This window comes from Chlamydomonas reinhardtii, chromosome 6 (assembly GCF_000002595.2).
Source record: "Chlamydomonas reinhardtii strain CC-503 cw92 mt+ chromosome 6, whole genome shotgun sequence".
NCBI classification, from domain to species: Eukaryota; Viridiplantae; Chlorophyta; class Chlorophyceae; order Chlamydomonadales; family Chlamydomonadaceae; genus Chlamydomonas; species Chlamydomonas reinhardtii.
Window position 1 is genome coordinate 7,524,599 of NC_057009.1, and position 18,473 is coordinate 7,543,071.

At 65.6% G+C, this 18,473-nt stretch overlaps 3 protein-coding genes across 3 annotated transcripts; 1 reads left to right on the top strand and 2 right to left on the bottom strand.

The window, feature by feature from the left end:
• CHLRE_06g300600v5 (uncharacterized protein) lies at positions 1-8,011 on the bottom strand. Its single transcript, XM_001691227.2, has 6 exons — positions 7,652-8,011; positions 7,137-7,270; positions 6,672-6,794; positions 6,496-6,542; positions 6,149-6,377; positions 1-5,981 (listed from the first exon to the last, which is right to left on the bottom strand). The coding sequence occupies exons 1-6, from the start codon at positions 7,821-7,823 to the stop codon at positions 1,350-1,352; spliced, it is 5,337 nt and encodes a 1,778-aa protein (XP_001691279.2). The 5' UTR covers positions 7,824-8,011; the 3' UTR covers positions 1-1,349.
• Positions 8,012-8,111: 100 nt separating this feature from the next.
• CHLRE_06g300650v5 (uncharacterized protein) lies at positions 8,112-15,514 on the top strand. Its single transcript, XM_043063593.1, has 16 exons — positions 8,112-8,260; positions 8,587-8,870; positions 9,100-9,211; positions 9,420-9,680; positions 10,056-10,289; positions 10,550-10,638; positions 10,928-11,030; positions 11,177-11,371; positions 11,531-11,593; positions 11,903-12,088; positions 12,439-12,551; positions 13,074-13,287; positions 13,512-13,602; positions 13,845-14,035; positions 14,367-14,510; positions 14,734-15,514. The coding sequence occupies exons 1-16, from the start codon at positions 8,204-8,206 to the stop codon at positions 14,839-14,841; spliced, it is 2,445 nt and encodes an 814-aa protein (XP_042924299.1). The 5' UTR covers positions 8,112-8,203; the 3' UTR covers positions 14,842-15,514.
• A 256-nt stretch (positions 15,515-15,770) lies between these two features.
• CHLRE_06g300700v5 (uncharacterized protein) lies at positions 15,771-18,458 on the bottom strand. Its single transcript, XM_001691226.2, has 5 exons — positions 18,042-18,458; positions 17,483-17,650; positions 17,187-17,254; positions 16,564-16,743; positions 15,771-16,274 (listed from the first exon to the last, which is right to left on the bottom strand). Exons 1-5 carry the CDS (start codon positions 18,373-18,375, stop codon positions 16,209-16,211), a joined length of 816 nt encoding a protein of 271 aa, XP_001691278.2. The 5' UTR covers positions 18,376-18,458; the 3' UTR covers positions 15,771-16,208.
• Between the last annotated feature and the right edge of the window lie 15 nt (positions 18,459-18,473).

Here is an 18,473-nt window from a genome sequence, read left to right on the forward strand (position 1 = left end):
ACTGTATGCCAGTTACAGAAACGTCCGACTGCCCGTGTTGCACCTGGCTGGATCAACAGCCAGCCTCCATCCGCCTCCAACCAACCTTCGACAGCTCTCCAGCAACCGCCCCAACCGCCGCCGCAACCTCGTAACGGACCGCAGCACCCTGCACCTCATGCGAGCTTGTCACAAGGGGTGCATTCGTGGGTGCATCCCTGGCGTGCTGAGTCCGTCCGTCCGGGCAGGCGGGGCACCATGTGAAACACGCGGACAGTCGCAGCCCGCGGCTCATCCCAACCGTCCTGCGCCTTTCCACCGTCAGGTTTCGTAGGTAAGCCCCCATCAACATCCACCGTACATGTGCACATGGCAACGCCTCCTCAATAGTTGTCTGCAGCATGACTACTTGATCTCTACCTTTATTGTGATGGGCCGTGTACCGGCTCTAAACATGCAAGGTAGGAAAGTTAACAGGCACGTATAAGGTACACAAGAACACGACTGCCCGAACATACCCAGTCTGCAGGCAATACCGTACATCCATGCCACTTGCATTGGTGATGTATTCAATCGGGATGCGCCATGAAAGCTCGCCTTTGCATCATAGTCTGCACCATTGGTGCGTCAACGAGTTCCGCAAAGGCAGCCTGCATTGCAACGCGACGTGTGAAGGTAACAGGCGGCATTCACACGGGCGGAATGCCCTGCACGTAACTCTTCCTGGCAACAAGCCATGCTAATATGACCACGCTTAGGCCCCACCTTCCAGGGCAACAGCACGCGTCCACGCCGCACCCACAAATGCATGTGCGCAGAGACGTCGTGCGCACCTTGGCGCGCCGTTGCTTTGATGTTACGTGCACGGTGTGGGTCTTATGGGCACCCAGGGCCGCGCCGCCGCGATAGACAGGTGCCAACTGGGCCATACGCGCACGCACACTCAAGAATACCGCCAGTTCCCCGTCCCTCGCTTTGTTTGAATCAAGACACACACCGTGGTCATGTGTATTCCATTCCCCCGTTCCCTGTAACACGCTACTGAGCCCCACGTGGCTCGCTTTGACTACATCAACGCACACGATGAAATTGCAGGATCACGTGAACGCACTTTGCAGTGCATTCAAACAACGCTAATCTTGTGTCAGTCCATGCCATTCAAGGTCGCAGGATTCAGGAACGGACACACCTGCACACACGCGCTGGTGCTGCCCGAAACAACCTTTTCACCATTTCCTTTGTGTAAAACGTGCCATCCACTCCCACGTCTTGAAAGTCGTTCGTTGCGAAGCCTTTGAAAGAACGTTGACATAGAGAGGACCCACGAGCTTCGTTCACGCGCGCGAACAGCTTCGCTAGCGCCCGCCGGCTCAGGCCTGCTTGTTTGCTCGCACCTTGCGCTGCGCCGCAGCACGTACCACCCACGCCTGCCGCACCGCCAGCTCGCGCGCGTACACGACCATCGCCACCGCCGCCACCACCGCCATCTGCGCCGAGGCGCACGCCTCTGACGGCGGCCAGCCCAGCCCGCGCCGCAGCACGCCGCGCACGCCGTGCATGGCCGTGTACGCCATGATTAACAGCATCGCCGCCGTGTTGACGGGCAGCAGCAGCGACGCCAGCGCCAGACTCGCGCCGTACAATGCCACGGGACTGCTGCAGCTGGCTTGCGACACGCCGCAGACCACGTTAAACAGCGCCACGTAGGGCCCCACCAGCAGCAGGCAGCGGTTGCGCGCGTAGAAGGGCTTGGGGGCGGCTTGCAGCACCAGCAGCGGCAGCAGCGTGAGCGTCACGTTGACTGCAGCCACCAGGTTCTGCGCTGCGCCGCCGCCGGAGCCCAGCGCCGAGCCGCAGCACACCAGCAGCACGGCGCTTACGCCGGCCATATCCAGTGGCGCCAGCGAGGCGCGGCGGTGCTCGGCGTACTCGGTCTCCAGGTGCGGGTGCGCAAAGTGCGGCAGCAGGCGGCTGCCCAGGCTGGACACGAAGGCGCGGTGGCTGGGCGCGCGGCTCAGCGCGCGCAGCGTGTGCAGGCTGTAGCACAGGGCGGCGGCGACGGCGGCGGCGGCGACGTAGCTGGCCTCCGAAGAGCTGGCAAGGGCTGCCAGCGCAATGAGCGCCAGGGCCGCCACGAAGGGAACCACGGGTGGGTACACCACCGCGCCGGAGCCAGCGCTGCCGCCGCCTGCGGCGGCTGCGGCTGCGGAAGAGGAGTAGGGCGTAGCGGGGGCAGCGCCAGAGCAGGAGCAGGAGGTGGAGGGCGTGGGCGCGACGGGCGTCACCTCGGGTGCCATGCGCGAGCGAAGGCTGGTCTTGGGCGACGACGTCAATGACCGGCGCGGATCGGGCGTCGCCGCCACGTGAGCAGCGGCACCAGCAGCCGGCTCCGCGGCGACCGCGGCGACCGACGCGGGAGCGGCGCCGGCCGCGCTGGCGGCGGGCACGGGGGCCGCGGCGCGCGGGGCCGCGAAGGCCTCCGACAGCGCTCGTATCTGGTCAGGCGGCAGCGTGGCCAGCATCATGCGCTGCAGGTGCAGCGGCGTCGCGCCGTCGCGGCGCGCCCGCGCCGCCGCCCACAGCTTCTTGGCTTCCGGTAGCTCCGCCAGCAGCCGCCACGTGGCCGGCACCACCGCCGCCACGTGCAGGGGGCTCAGCCCGGCGGCCGCGCCGGCGCCGGGCGCCGCCGGCGCGCTCCAATTGATGGAGACGCCGCTGGCGGCCGCCCAGCCCAGCATCGCCCGCACGGTGGCGGCGCTGCCCGACCGCAGGCAGCGCACGACCACCGAGCTGCCGTCGTTGTAGGGCGCCTCCAACACCGACTGCATGTCTTGCCGGTAGTCGGAGCGCAGCGCCGACACCAGGAAGGTGCTGATCGCCGCCAGCCCCGCGTCCGTCGACCAGCCCACCAGCCGCTCACACAAGCAGACCAGGTCCAGCACACTGACCGGCGCCGCGCCATAGGCGCTAGTGGCGCAGGACGCGCCGGTGCCGGTGCCGGTGCTGGCGGTCGCAGCGGTGCAGGAGCCGGTGTGGGCGCTGCTGCCGCCAGCCGCGCTGCAGTCGTCCTCGCCCTCGTAACCGTCCGCGTCCTCGCTGCCGCCAGCCGCGGCTGTTGGCGGCTCGTAGACGTAGCTTCGCAGGTCCAGCAGCCGACCCAAGTCGGTGACGAAGGCCTCGAGGTTTGCCAGCGCGTTGGCGCCGTGGCGCAGCGCCCTGCAGCCGGCCTCGCTCAGCTCTGCGGCGATGGTTGCGTCGGTGGAGAGCAGGCAGGGCCGCCAGTTGCTCAGCAGCGGCCCCGCCTGAGCCTCCAGCAGCAGCAGCCCCGTGCCCGGCGCCTCCCGCACGGTGACCAGCAAGGCGTCCGTCGCCGGGCGCCCGGCGCGCGCCAGCGCCGCCAAGCTGCGGCTGGCGGCGGCAGCCGCTGCCGCCAGCTGTGGGCTGCTGCCGACCTCGCGGCTCACTTGGCCGCCGACGACCAGCGGCGTGACGGTGAGCGGCAGGTAGCCGCCCTGACAGCGCGCAAACAGGTGTACACCCTCCGCCGCCAGGTTGCGCCCGTACGCCACCAGGACCGTGCCGGCGCTGGTGTCGGTGCCGGCGCCCGTGCCCGTGCTTGAGGCAGCAGCAGCGTCCGCATAGGGAGGTACGTGCGCCGCCGCGCTAACGGCGTCCAGCACGGGCAGCTCCCCGGCGGCCTGCAACTCAGACACGGAGCCCAGGTTCGGCGGCTCGCAGCCGGGCGGCGCGGCGGCCGGCCACAGACACACCTCCTCCTCCGTCTGCACCAGCACCGCGCTGTGCGCCAGCAGCTCCGGCCCCAGCGCGTCGCGAAGCGCCACCGGATCCAGTGCCGCCGTGCTAGTGGCGTCCGCGTCGGCGGCGGCGGCGCCGTCGGGGCCCGAGGCGGCGGTGGGCCTCACGAGCACGTCCAGCACCAGGTGGGTGCAGCCGGGGCGCAGGAAGCCCTGGACCAGGCTGGCGTCGGCGGTGCGCAGCAGGTTGCAGAGGCGGTCGTACAGGTCGGGCGGCAAGTCCTGGGGCGTGCAGTTGGCGATCTTCATGCTCACGCGTGCCAGCATGTCTGGGGGCACGACGAACGCCGCCGCCGCGCCACCCTCCGAAACCAGCCGCCGCGCCGCCTCGAAGCTGCCGCCGCCGCCACCACTGCTGTGGCCGTGCCCGCCGGCGCCGTATCCGCCGGCGCCGCTGGGGCCGGGGTTGTTGTTGTAGCCCAGCGCGCCGCTGGCCGGTCCGCACACGCCGCTGTGCAGCGGGCCGCTGCCGCCCGGGAGCACACCCGAGCCGCCGGCCATTGCAGCGCCGCTGACGACATGGTTGTTGGTGTTGGAATCGAAGGGCGCCCAGGCGCTGCTGTTGCTGGCGAGCGACAGAGTGCTGGCGTTCGTGAAGCCGCCCCCAGTGACGCCGCAGTCGGCAGCGCTCGCCGTCAGCTGTGCACTGCCATGGCCGTGGCCGTGTACGGCGCCAACGCCGCCGCTGCGCCTAGGCCCCTGGAAGGTGGGGTTGTAGGGGTCGTGGTAGCCTTGGATGTGGTACGGCGGGCCGCCACTGCCGCCGCTCTGCATGTGCTGCTGCTGCTGCTGCAAGTGCAGCTGCGAGTTGGTGTTGGGGCTGCCGCGCTGCTGCGAGTATGACTGCGGCAGCGGCGCCTGGCTGTCCGAGAGCGATTGACCGCCGCCGTGCATGGACGCCGCCGGCGCTGCGCCCACCGATGCGGCGCCGCTGGTGCTGCTGGTGCGCATGTGGTAATGGCCATGGCCGTGGCTGCCACCGCTCGGCGGCAGCATGGCGGCACCCATGCCCCCGTCGCCGGCGGCGGCGGCCTCGACGCCGGCCCTGCGCGTGAAGCTGTTGCGCACATCGGCAAAGTTGGCGAGCGGCATTCGCGGATCGTCAACATGCACCTCGCCGCCGCAGCCGTTGTCAGTGCCCAGCAGCGCATCGATGACATACTCGTCAAAGGGGCCACCTCCGGGGCCGCCAGGGCCGCCGGCGCCGCCCATAGGCGCGCCGCCGCCAGGGCCATTATGGTACGGTTGCTGGTGCGGGTGCTGCTGCTGGTAGCCGGGGCCCGCGCCGCCAGCTAGGAAGTCTGGCACGTCAGCGAAAGAGCGCACGCCATCATTTGACGCTTGCGAGCGCGAGCCCGGGTACGACGGCCCCTGCGAGTACGGCAGGCCACTGACGCCTGGGCCGCCACCGGGCTGCAGTTGCCGCTGCTGTTGCGGGTACTGCGGCTGGTGCTGCTGCTGGTGCGACAGGTGACCCGATGTCTGTGGGCCGCTGCGTGGGCCCGGTTGACCTGCATGGTGCTGCTGGTGCTGCTGCTGTTGCGGGTGCTGCTGAGAGTGCTGCTGCGGGTGCGGCCGGGGGTACTGCTGCGGGTGCTGCAGGTGCTGCGGGTGCTGGTGTGGGTGCGGCGGCTGCTGCTCTAGCGGCGGTGACGGCACGGGGCCCCCGGAGTGCCCTGTCGACATGGGCTGATAGCTCCCCTGCTGCCGCGGCGCCAGAAGCGGCAGTGCCAGCGACTCGAAGGCGCCCTGCTGCTGCCTTGCATTCTGTGACTGCAGCGGCGGCAGCTGGTCGTTGGGATGCAGCAGGCCGCCGGCGCCGTCGGCCTGTAGCATGGCCGTGAAAGGCCCCGGATTTCCGCCGTTCGCCCCGCCGTCCGCCATGCCCACGCCGCCGCCCATAATGCCACCCAAGTCATGGTCCAGGGCTCGCAGCCGCAGCGGCTGCAGCGGCTGGTGCGCTTCGCCAAGCATGCTATGGCTGCCGGGAAGGCCCATTGGCAGCGGCCCCAGCGGCCGCTGCTGCTGTGGCCAGCCGCCGCCGGCGCTGCCGCCGCCGCCGCCCAGCACACCGCCGCCGCCGCCTAGCACACCGGCGGTGCCGTGGGCCTGCGGCAGGAAGTTGGCGTTGATCCGTATGCCGCCAAGCCGCTCGTGTCCCTGGTCCAGGCCACCCAGTCCAGGAGCCTGCATGGGAGGGAGCGAACGGCGGCCATCCTTGCTGTTTGTGTCCTGCAACCTGCAACCCGTGCATGTCAGCCCAACAGCCCTAGACCAGCCCACCAGCCCTCGATCCGGGCGCTCAGGCACGAGGGCAGCAGGCCGCCACGGCATGCCCTGGGCGGTGTGCTTACCAACGGCATGCCGCTGTTGCTCAGGTCGCCGCTGCCGTTGCCGCCCCCGGCTCCGGCGCCGCCTGCGCCGACGCCGCCGTGCATCGCGTCGCCGCTGCTGTCGCTGTTCGGCAGCGCCAGCACCATACGCCGCTGCTGCCGCCGGCCGCTGCTGGCATTGCCACTCGTGTCAAGCGGGTCACGTTTGCGCCGCCGGGCGTTGTGCTGGATCAGCCGCGCACGACAGCTCCTGGAGAGCGGGAAGAGGAACACGGCGTCAAAACTTATGCACCCAAGCAGTGATGAGGAAGTATTGATAAGACGCCGTAACGAAAAGGAAGGGGCATGGGACCGCAGGTTGAGCTCACCGTTTGTTGCCGTCAAACTCATTTAGCTCGTGGAAGCGGCCGCATTGCTGCGATCACAAGAAGCAAGGCACGCAGGTCACTTGCAGCAGCAGGCAACACGGATCGCCCCAGCGCCGGTCCGCCGACCAGCCTCAAACGCAATAGGGGTGCAGGCAATCGCCGCATTGCGCGCTCACCTGGCAGAAGCGGCAGGGCTTGCCGTCCACCATGAGGCTGAGTAGCTTCAGGTGTGGCTCGCAGACCCGGTAGCGCTGGTAGTAGCTCTTCTCAGTCGTAAGGTCGTGCCCGCAACCCTCCACCTGTCACATCACGCGTGACGAAGTAGAAGGCATGGTGTTGAGTTCTCATGCTTGGCACCGGCCTGACAAGCTGACATTTTCACCCGTCTTGGGAAAACTTCAGTATATATAGTTTAGCCGGCTGTAACTGGAGTGAGCAGCATAGCACTCCGACAGACAGCAGTGCAGTACAAAACGGTCTGTACTGCAGCGGTTTTGTGCATCCGAAAAAGCATGGCAGTCTGGCGGCAGGCGGCTGTGTAATGCTCCCAAGAGAGGTCCTGGTCATGACGGGGGCCATGTGATGCGCCCTTCGTGCGAGGCTGTGCCTGTGTATTCGTGCAGTACCCGCCCCCCTCTCACCTGACAAACTAGTGGCCCTTTTAACCGTGCCCTTTGCTCCCTCCCGCCCGAGCCAGGCAGGGAGCCTTGAGGCCATCCCATGGGCACAGGGCCCAGGCTCTGCTCGCGGTGTCCACTTGAGCTGTCGCCGTGGCCTGGGGCAGGGCGAGGGGTCATCGCACCGCCGCAGGGTCAGTGCCAAACAGTTCGCAGACGTGACAGTGTCCGTCCTTCGAACAGCGCACTTCGTCGCCACCGCCCCTCGACCATTTGCGGTGCGTGGAAGCCTACACAACCGATTGGGGCCGTCCCACGCGCCGCGCTTTAACTCCGGGCTGTGGCATGTTCAAGAAAGTTATCATGCCCCCGTCGAGTAGCGGTCTGAAAACAGCTCCATGTGCCGGCATCAAGCTTTAAGCTGCAATTGATACTCTCCGCATGCGATTCCGCCCCCACTGCTTGCATAGCGAGAGAAGTGCTCCCTTCGGTGCCCCAGAGGCCCGCGCGCGCTCTCGCCCCTGAGTACCTCGGCGTACCTTCAGATGGGCTAGAGCCAGATGGACTACCGCTGCCCAGAGGGTAGGCGGTCAGTCGCTGGCTGTCCCATTGAAACTGCTGGCCGCTCCACTGCTGGGGCTGCTGCTGTTGCTGCAGCTGCTGCTGCAGGTTTCCAGCTGTGTGTTGGAAGCCGGAGTTGAAAACGTCCATTTGCGCCTCCGCAGCGGCGGTCGCTCCGGCACACGACTCCTCAACAGAACACCCTGCGTACTTGAGGCTTTTCAAAACATTTAAGCTGCAATGTTGGGCAGCCACGGCTACACGAAAGTGGTGGCCCCAGTGGTGGTGTACTAGCGCGTTCCTGCAAACTTCTTAGGCTTACAATGCCCTGTTTCTATGGTCTTACAATACAGCAGTTTCTATTTAATGCAGAACAAAATAGTGAGGAAACAGAGACCTGACAGCGGCAAGCGACTGGCCGGAATGGAAACTTATTTTCCTCGATGACAAACTGCATCCCTTGACAAGAGATCGCTGAAAGACAAAAACTATAGTTAAACAGCTCGTGCCACGAGCGCGCTGTGGGAAGAATGGACCGGCTAATAGACGTGGCGGGCCTCTTGCAGGCTGCTCGCCATGATATGAAGGTGCACATGAGGCTTAATTAGATTTACGCATCAATTATCGGTGGCATGCAAGCTTTTGGTGTGGCGATGCCTGAATTTGCACTCGCCTCTCGGCGGCTTGCTGCCCCTCCACCGCGCCAACGCATTATTCTGGGTCGCAACATAATGCTACGTAAATCAATCTGAATGGATCATCTGGCTGATCGACGGCAGTTCACGCATCAAGCAGGCCTCTGACCCCCCCCCCCCTCGGAACCCTGCACCCCGTAGTCACCGTTTGCGCTTCCGCAACTCCTGCCACGTTGCCTTCCTCCATCTTCCCCAACTCCCCTGTACGCATTCTTCAGGTGGGCCAAATGATACACGGCGAGGCGTTCTCGCTGTTCGAGGCAATGTCGGCCCTGGAGGCGGGCAACCCCAAAATGGACGCGGCCGCCTCGCCCGCGGCCGACCGGCCCACGCTGGATGCGCTGCTCGCGGATCTGGATCTCACGGCACCCCTGGCGGATCTGGGCGCAGCTGGACTGCTGGCGGTGCTCGACCAGCTGCTGGCGATGGAGGCCAGCTGGCACACTGGCAGCAGCGCCATGCAAACCGTGTACGGTTGCTTGTACATGCTGCGGATGGAGAGGTGGGGGTGGCGTGGCGGGCGGGGCGGGGCGGGAGCAAGGGGGAGGAGGGGCAGGACAAGGAGAGGATCACGCGGTATCCACGGGGAGGCAGCATCAAGGAGGGCCTGGAGAAGGACATGTAGACATGGAGAATAGTAGACGGAAAATGGCGGCGACTCATTGCACTGACAGCCTCCTGGACCGGGCTATCGATCGACCGGCCGCTTCCGTTGCCCCCTGCGGCCCCAGGGTGAAGGAGCACGACTCGGCGGTCGCGAGGGCGCTGTACGCGTTCTGCCGATCGCTGCAGTGCGAATGCGCGGCGGTGCGGGACCTGATCATCAAGGGCGGCGTGTGCGAGGTGCGGAGGGACTGGGTGCGCAGCCGCCCAGCAGAGCGGCCGCAGGGCTTGAGAAGGGGGAGGAGCAGGAGGAGGAAGCGGAGAGGTGGTCACAAGGGCTGGTATGCATGGGCGGTATGTGCCCGGGCCCACAGGGACTGGGTCCAAGGATACCTTGGAGGCAAGGCTGCGCAGTCCCTGACCTCACCGCCCACGTGCCGCCCTGCAGGAGGAGGACATGAACCTGCTGGTGGGCGGCATTCCCTTCGAGCCGCCGGCGGGAGCCGACGCCGAGGCGCTGGCGGCGTTGGACGCAGCCATTGCGGAGCAGGGCCAGCTAGCTAAGGAGGCGGAGGAGGCGCGGCTGACCGGCAATAGCAGCAGCGGCGGGGGCAGCGGTGGCGCGGTGCACTCGGCGCTGCGGCTGCGGCTGCAGCTGCGGCGGGTGCTGCACGTGGGGCTGCGGGAGGCGGGCTCAGATGACCCCGCGGTGAGCTGTGGTGGGGAGCGGTGGTCGGGGGTGGCGGGGCGTCGAGGTGGAGTGGGGGAGAGCGGTGGCCAGGGCCTGGGCGGGGCTGCGGTGGGTGTCGCCAACCCCATCGAAGGCAGACCAAAGGCGCTGGGGCCAGGACGGGTGGCGGTGGGGGAGGAGGAAACGTTGCCCGAGAGTGCTTGGAGAGGGATGGGGGAGCAAGGGCACAAACGCCGTGTGGTACCCCTGCCCGCGCGAGCGGGGCCCGAGCGCGGTTGGGCTCGAGATCCTGTGTTGACTAGTCAATCAGGAGTGTTGAGGATGCGTGAAGGGCCCGCATCCTCGCATGCGTGCTGATCCTCCCCTGACTGTGTGGACATCGTGATGCGGCAGGAGGTGGTGGCGTCAGCGGCGCTCTTCAAGGAGGCGAGGGAGCTGCTCCCCAAGATCGGGGAAAGCGCCAGCCTAGCTTCCCCGCTGCCGCCCCAGGCAAACGGCGCATCGCTGGCGCCTTCGACCTCGTCAAAGCCGGACACGCAGCAACAACAGCAACACCAGCTGCCTCGGGGGTTCTACGTAGATGCCAACCGCCACCTATTAGGGCCGGCGCCGCCGCGTCAGGTGCAGGTGCGTGGCTGCGGAGCGTACTGGCGTGTGCGTGTAATTTGGGCATGTGCGCGTATGCTGGACAGGGCGGGTGGCGGCCGCGGCGTATGCCGGGCACTGCACATAGCACCCGCGCCGCTTGGTCGCATCGCCCTTCGTCTGGAGGCCCATTGCCAAGTACCAGCACAACACATTCAACTCCTGTCGCTCCACCAGCAGTGCTCTACGTACTCCTGCGCTGCGCCACTGCAACCGCCTATAACCGCTTCGACCGCGTGCAGATCATGTCGCTGGCGGATTCGTTGTCGTACTTTGACCGGCTGTTTGACCACCTGGCGCTGGCGGTGGTGGTGTCGGAGCAAGCCTGGGAGTGAGTGGCCTTGGCAGGGGTGGCGGTGGGGGTGACCGTGGTGGTGGCGGTGGTGGTGGTGGTGGTGGGCTCTGCAAGCTCCGCTCCCTCCCTAGGAGGTGGCGACAATGCAGATGCCTCCCTTACTGGTGGCGCGCTGAGCCACCTGCCCTTCTTTCCAGCACACACGCACACCGCCTTGCTTCCCGCATCTTGCACGCACGGATGTCGACCCTCTCCCTCAATGCTGCTGACACGTGCCACCCGCACACACGCCCGCCGCGCCGCCTGCTGCCACGTGTCCCCGCAGCTACCGGTCGCTGCAGCTGCACGTGTGGCGCTTCGCCCGCCTCAAGCCGGCGGTGGTGGCGCGCTCCATGCTGCACTGGCTCATCAGCCCCGACCGCTGGCAGGTGCGGCGGAGCCTGCGCGGGCGTCGGGAGGAAGTGCAGGGGCATGTCGTAGTCACGTGTGACAGGAGTTTTGCCCCCTGCTGGGGGCCTCCGTGGTGCACATTGCACAATGAGGGTGCGTTGCATGCTCTTTCCTGTGGTAACAGAACATCCGGACAGCCGAGGAGTCCTCCGCCAGCGCCAGCAGCAGCGGTGGCGGCGGCACGGGCCGAGGCAGGGGCGGCAAGGGCGGTCGCGGCGGCAAGGCGGGCGCCGGCGCCAGCAGCGGCAACGGCGCACCGGCCCAGCCGCCGCTGCCTGCCTGGGTGCTGTCCAAGGCGATGATCGCGGGGGCGTGCCTGGTAGGTCGCAAGGGGGAGGGTCACTGGGGAGGATGCTACTGCCATTGGTTGCTACTGCCACTGACTTCTACTGCCAGGGGCTGCTACTTCCACTTGTTGCGACTGCCACTGACTGCCACCGCCACTGACTGCTACGGCCAATGCTGCTGCTGCCATCAGGTGGCGGTGAAGCCGGGGCTGCCGGAGGAGGTGGACATGTTCCTGGAGCAGGCCGTCATCGCGGTGAGGCAGAGGGGGGATGAGGCAGGAGGGGATGAGGCGGGAGGGGATGAGGCAGGAGGGGATGAGGCGGGAGGGGATGAGGCGGGAGGGGATGAGGCAGGAGGGGATGAGGCGGGGGAATGACAGGGCGCGAGAAGAAAGGGCGTGGGAGGTGCAGGGCGTGGCAGGTGCAGGGCGTGGGAGGTGCAGGGCGTGAGGAGGGCAGGGATGATGCAGGTAATGCAATGCAGCCCAGCGCATGTTGGGTTTGGTCCCTCGTAACCAACCAACCACCTCCTCCCTTCTTCCTCCTCCTCCTCCATCCTGCAGGCCTCCAACTGGTTCCAGGCGCTGCTCATGAACCGCTGCCGCTGCCGGCGGCGGCTGCGGCGCTGCTTGGAGGACTGGCTCAACATGTTCCACCACGGCTTCAACGCGGACGTGCTGCCCGCCTTCCACGACCACCTGCGGGCCAGCGGCTGGCGCTGGAGGCCCATCGAGGGCGCGGAGGAGCAGGTGGGAGGCTGGGGTGGGCATGGTCGGGCGGGCGGGCGGATGGGTGGGTGGGTGGGTGGTGGGTGGGTGGGTGGGCGGGCGGATGGGTGGGTGGGTGGGTGGGTGGGTGGGTGGGTGGGTGGAAGGGTGGAAGGGGCGGACGAGGCTGTCTGCAATAAGGGGGAAGAATGCGCGAGGATGTGTTTGCATGTGTGTAGTGTGTGTGGGGGGAGTTTAGCCCAGTTTCAAAGAAAGAAGGGATGGATGTAATCTGGGGGATGGGGGATGTCTTCCCTGGCGATTCCCCCTCTGGCATCTCTGCCCGCCTCCGTACACCTCCGTACACCTCCCTACACGCCCCTACCGAACAGGGCCCGTTCAGCACCTGGGTGGAGTACGAGACGGCGGCTACCATGCTGCACCACCTGCTCATGGGCTTTGAGCTGGAGCTGTACGAGCCGCGCGAGTACGACATGATCGTGTGGTGAGTACGACAGGGGTTTCGTACATTACGCGAGCGACTATTTTTGTCGACAGGGGCGCTTGCGGTACAAAACTGTCAGTCCCGGCCACATTGTCGGCCGTTTGCGACGGATTGCCAGACGCGCTTTTCATCGCGGTAAAATGCATGCGCATGTGCACTCGACATCTAAGGCCTTCCGTGCACATGGACTCGACGTCGTGAAGACCTGTGCCGCGTCCTTTTTTGCTGCCATCCGTAACCAGCCGCCGTAACCAGCCAAAGCAGCTCATGTCCATACAATCAGGCCGTCAAAAGACCCCTGTCATGACGAAAGCACGCCCAACATTCGCGCACCCCCCTCGTTTCCTTTCAACACATGCCGCATTCTCACTGCCGTAGCACTCTCCTCGCGCCAAGCTGACAAGACAGGTCACGCCTCCCGTCTCCCACGCCCAACCCCCACGCCCCAGACCCACTCCTGCACTGATGCATACACATACACATGCTCGTCAATCAACACTTGTTCACATATGCCGCGCACAGGTACTGTGACTACCTCTGCAGTCAGGCCGTGTCCGCGGGGCGCGAGCTGGTGCTACGCGCGCCGCCGCCCACGCCGCCGCAGCTGCCGGGCGGACTGGGCGGCGGCCGCGGCGCGGGCGGCCGCGGCGGCGGCCGCGGGCTGGGCCGGGGGCTGGGCAACAACAAGGACGCAGCGGCTACAGCGCTGGCGATGGCGCGATACGAGAAGAGCCAGGTGCGCTGTGTTGGCGCTGTGGTGTGGTGGCGCCCTGGTAGCTGCAGCCGGCATCGGGAGATTCCCCTGCACCTGCAGGTGCATGTGCTGCTCCCGCTGCAACCTGCACATACTGCTGCCCCTGCTCCCCACACACCCACACACCCACGTACATGGCTCATTCCCTTATAAATTCACATTCCTGCGTGTTTCGTTCCCTCCTCCACTGTCACACGCACGCACAGGCCCAGCACCGCTACGAGCTGGTGGAGTTGGAGGCGTTCCAGCTCATGTGCAGCGGCCTGGTGCGGCTGCTGGTGGGGCTGCGAGTGGCGGGTGAGTGAAAGCAGGGACAGCGGCGACGACGTCGGCCCCGACGTCGAAACCGGGTTGCGTTTAGACGACATGCATGCGGATGATGCATGCAAATGTATGGTATGGTAGGTATGATTGCAAGATCCGAGAGTGGGGCCCGCGTCCCCGCGCCTCACTGCCTACCCGCGCATCCCAACCCGCCTAGCCAACGCCCCTCACGCCTGTACTGCCGCCTGCGCCCTCTCGCCGCCCTTGCCTTCCAGGCTCCATTCCCGAGCCGCCCTTCCCGCCGCCCTTCAACGGCGGTGCACAGCGCTTCGACCAGCGCTTCGGCGCCTTCTTCACCATGGTTCGGCCGGTGCCGCTGAGCCACGCCGAGTTCGTGGAGTCCATGAACCCGGGCGACCGGGACGCGAGCTTCCTGTTCAGCCTGGCTTCGCGCGCCTTCGCCGAGGTGAGCGGGCGAGCGGGTCGTCGAGGAGTTCGGTGTGTGCATGTGGGGTGGTTCTGGAAGACTTCAGGAAGACGAGGGGGTATGTTGGGATCCGAAATGGAAAGAGACCCGCCCAGGCGCCGGGGCGGTGTGTGCATGTGTATGTGTGCTTCCGTATGTGTGTTGTGTTGGGGTTGGCGTGAATGTGGCCTTATGACTACGCCCTTGATTCTTGCCGAGTCACGCTTGGACTAAGTGCATTCGCACACATATCTCCTGTACCCACGGGGAGCCTTCCTCCCTTTTGTCACCCCCTACCCACATTGTGCTTTCCTGACACGCACGCTCACAGGCGCGCGCCCGCTGCGCGGCACTGAAGACGCTGGCGCCCAGCCCCGAGGTGGCGGAGGGATGGGTGAAGGGGCTGGACCGGGCGGCGGCGCTAAACCAGGTGGTGTCGGGCGTGCTGGCAGCCAAGGCGGCGGCGGGCGGCAAGGTGAGTGAGCCAACGCAGCAAAAGGATGCAGCATCAGTTGTAAGCAGGTGTGGCAATGGCGATGCTTGGGTCCCACGTTGGAGGCGCCACCAACACGACTTGCCTGGTAGTCTGGCGCAGACTCTCCTGTTCACAGGCTGCTGTCCGCATCACGTCCTCACCCTGAGTCTGACCTGCCACAACCATGACACCTCTCCTCCCCTGGCCTGGGCCCTGCCCGCAGATCGTGTGGACAAGTGACTTCTCGCACCACCCCTACTTCCCAGCCATTTCGCTGCCCAAGCCCACGGCGGCACCGGCAGCGGCCAAGGAGGGCGCCGAGAAGAAGTGAAGCTAACATATGGGGGCTGCTTGTTAGTGAGGGTCGACACCAGGGCATGGCGGATACCTGTGTCGACGGTGTGCACATGAGAGTATCCCCGTGTGGGGTTGGGTGGGGTGGCCGTCCATGCAAGACGTACGAGGGCAACACGTGGCATGAGTCAGGGTTCTACAGTGTCACTGCTCAATTGCATGTTATGCTGTGATGTTTGAGTATGGACTGCTGGCAAGGTGGCAACCGGGGCGCGTTGGTCCGAATCACATTGACTGTGCATGGGGGGGGGGGGCAGGGCTTTGGGGCTAACTGCAAAGGCGGACGGTGCCTGGTTCACGTGACATGTCTCAATGTCTCAATTGGAACTGAACGGACGTTTTGGGTACCGCGGCTTCGGGTGTGGTGCGGCGTGAATTCGATACTGGTGTGGTGTGCGGAGCACTGCAAAGCGCGGCGACGTCATGTGCATTTAGCGCAGCAACAATGGTGCTTGTCGGCCTGGGGATGGCTCGGTGCAGACTGCAGGGGTCCAGGCTCCAGCATCAGCAACTGTGCCCCTAAAAGCACGTACTGCTCCGCATGGACTCATGGTTGAGGGCGGCGGCGCGATGAGCTGTTGCAGCAGCAGGATGGATGGGTTGATGCAAGTCTGCGGACGCGAATTGAGCAACTGTAACCAGCTGCAACGCTCAGTCGTCGAGTTACGCAGATCATCAAACCTCGGGCTCGGACCACGCTACGTCGGTCGGGTGTGGCCCTGGTGCCGGCGGTCATGGCTTCGGCGGGCTCACGGCTGCACTGCTTCTGCAGCACGGCCAGCTGGCAGCCAGGAGCGACCGCCGCAAGGGCAGAACTTGCATCCCTGGAGTGTGCGATGGGACAGGCCACAAGTCGGAGCATCCCGGCCCGGCACGAGGGCTACAGCCAGGTCCGCCGGGTCCGTGAGTGTATGTAGCTTACATGGGGAGTCGGGGGGTCCAAATGCCCATGTCGGGCTTTCAGTGAGGGATGATCCAAAGGCCCATGCGGCGGCCCTTTCATGACAAACGCGCTCACGCAACACCCAGGCCGGCAGACAAACACACAGATGCCTTCCGCTTCTGCAAGGGCAAAATTGAGACCGGACCACGCGCACTGGTGAGTTTAGCACACCCACACTCCCCCGAATCGGCACACGCACGCGATTGTGGGTCCAGCTGACCCACCCTTCCTTCGCGCGTCTCGCAGTACTCAGCAGTACTATCGGAAGCAATCGAAACTCCGTCACTGTTCAGATCAAGAATGTCTTTTTGAGTTTGAGGAAACTAACGTCAGCGCTAGACGCAATCACACAGGCACATGAACTCTGCTGCCATCCATCGGCAGGCTGGCTGGCTCCGCGCTTAGAGCTGGAACACGGCGCGCTCGGGGGCGCCGGGCGTCCGCGTGAGGTCAACGGCGGTGAGCACCTGCGGGGTCCGAGACAGGCGTCGGGTAAGCGCCGGCTGCCGTACGGATTACGACTTGCATTGTGTCTTGGTTGCTTGTGTGCCCCACCCCTGGTAGCAACTCGAACCAACACCGGCCGAAGCATCACGATTGGCAAGCGGTGGCACCGCCGGCGGGCGACCGCGCGGGTGCCGGCGTTTCCGCTTACACTGCAACCACATCGAGTCCGTCCGACAGTTTCCCTCACTGCCCGCGACCACGCTCCTTCCTTCCTGCTACTCCAGCCAGCCACCCGCCGCCCGCACCCACCTTGCCGTCGGCCTTCTTGGAGAACAGCGCCTTGCACACCAGCGTGGCCACGTCCTCGCGCGCGATCATGCCGCTGGCCGAGGCGTCCTCCGTCAGGATGGCCTTGCCGGTGCCCGGCTCCGACACCAGGCCGCCGGGGCGGATGATCACGTACTGGAAGGCGCCCGAGGCACCCGCGGCCTGAGGAGCAGCGTGCATGTGCGTTTGTTGAGGGAGAGGCAAGGATGCGGTGTGTGCTTGTGTGGGCTGTTGGCTTTGGGTGTCCACACTCATCACGGCCACGGCTGTGGCGGCCCAGAGGCTGTGCCCCGCCTTCTGCGCTCCGGGCGCCCACCTGTTCCCCGCTCCGCGCACTACCCGCTTTTGCAGCTGGGCCTGCTCTCCTGCACCCGTTCGTTTGCGTTGGAAGGGTGAGCCAGCCCCACCCCACGCCACCATCGCTCTGGCAGCGGCTGCTCTGCAAGAGGACCACCCGGCCGTCCTCTAGCACGCCCCACAGCCAACACCACACCCACAAACCCCACTCCACCCTGCCCAAACGTTTCCCGCTTTACTCCACTCCATTCCGCCCCTTCAATCCTCCGCCCGTCACGCCCTTTGACGCCCCCCCCACATACACACACCTTGAGCCGCTCCTCGGCCTTGTCCTTCTCCACCAGCACGGGCTTCAGCACGTTGTACACCTTCTCACCTGCACACGCGTGTGTATAGAAGATCATTTGGTGATTAATTCAAACCCGAAGCAAGTTGAGGTTACTTTGCGCAGAACTCAGCGCATCTCTGGACCAAGCCCAACGCGCATCACAACCTCTGCGCCCTCGGAGCTGGATGGGTGCGCAACCGCGCGCCAGCGTCCCCAATTCAACCCGCCCAACAAGAGGACATGCAACCACAGCCCCAGCCACCCAGCCGCGCTCACCGGGGGCTTCCTTGGAGTCTCCGCAGCCCACGCTGGTGACCAGGATGAACTTCTTGACGCCCTTCTTGATCGCGGCCTCGATGATGTTGATGTTGCCCTCGCTGTCCACACGGGGGTCAGCCACGCTGCCACCCAGGGTGCACACCACAGCGTCCACCTCCTCAATGCCTGGGCGGAGGTACGGAAGGAGAGGGGGGGAGGTGTAATGGGGAAAGATGCGGGGGAGACAAGACAGGGTGTGTGCGGGTGGATTGTGGATTTAACGGTTGGAGGCGGCTAGATCTAGACCGACTTTGCACGTGTTTGTATGGCCAGAGTGCCCGCCGCCTTCCGGGCGCAACCAGCACGCGATACATGCCCGCATGGGTCCTAGATCTAGGAAAGATCTAGGAATGCTGGCCGCGGGCGCCCCCGGCACCGATGAAATACCCCCACACGCATGCACCCTTCGCCTCCCCTCCCCCTCCCCTCCCCTCCCCTCCCCTGCCCCGCCCCGCCCCCGCCGCGTCCCCTTCCTGCACCCCCGCATCTGGGTTGTGCGCCGCGCCAGCCGCCTCACCGTCCATGACCTTCTGCACGTCATCCTTGTTCAGGGCGTCGCCACGGGGCACGAACGCCATCATCTTCTCGATCTCCGCCTTGCGCACATCGGTGCGCTGCATCATCCAGACCCACGAGCCCATGTCCTTGAGCTTACGAGTGACGCTCAGGGCCACGCCACCGCCGCCGCACACGAGAATCGAGGCGTTGTCGGGGTCCAGCTCGTAAGAGGTGGAGGTGGCCTGCATCTCGGCGACAGCCGAGCGCGGACGGCGCAGAACGGGTGCCTTGGAGTTGCGGAAAGGCTGCACGCGGGCGCTAGCGCGAGCAGAGAGCGACTTGTTCATGAGCATCTTTGCCGATGTGGGTGCGTCAAAAGGACGTCTAGTCCTAGATTCCCGACGATGTGACGACGTCAAAAATACAACCTAGGAATAATGCACGCTCTGCG

Excerpts from the sequence above, each read along its gene's own strand:
- CHLRE_06g300600v5 (XM_001691227.2), bottom strand. The coding sequence starts at position 7,823 with ATGGACGTTTTCAACTCCGGCTTCCAACACACAGCTGGAAACCTGCAG. Across the intron at positions 7,271-7,651 it reads TGGCTCTAGCCCATCTGAAG|GCCACGGCGACAGCTCAAGT; the intron begins GTACGCCGAGGT and ends GCCCTGCCCCAG. Across the intron at positions 5,982-6,148 it reads GCAACAGCGGCATGCCGTTG|GCTCCTGGACTGGGTGGCCT; the intron begins GTAAGCACACCG and ends CCTCCCATGCAG.
- CHLRE_06g300700v5 (XM_001691226.2), bottom strand. The coding sequence starts at position 18,375 with ATGCTCATGAACAAGTCGCTCTCTGCTCGCGCTAGCGCCCGCGTGCAG. Across the intron at positions 17,255-17,482 it reads AGACTCCAAGGAAGCCCCCG|GTGAGAAGGTGTACAACGTG; the intron begins GTGAGCGCGGCT and ends ACGCGTGTGCAG. Across the intron at positions 16,275-16,563 it reads CCAAGAAGGCCGACGGCAAG|GTGCTCACCGCCGTTGACCT; the intron begins GTGGGTGCGGGC and ends CGGACCCCGCAG.
- CHLRE_06g300650v5 (XM_043063593.1), top strand. The coding sequence starts at position 8,204 with ATGGACCGGCTAATAGACGTGGCGGGCCTCTTGCAGGCTGCTCGCCAT. Across the intron at positions 10,290-10,549 it reads CGCCGCCGCGTCAGGTGCAG|ATCATGTCGCTGGCGGATTC; the intron begins GTGCGTGGCTGC and ends GACCGCGTGCAG. Across the intron at positions 11,594-11,902 it reads TGGAGCAGGCCGTCATCGCG|GCCTCCAACTGGTTCCAGGC; the intron begins GTGAGGCAGAGG and ends TCCATCCTGCAG.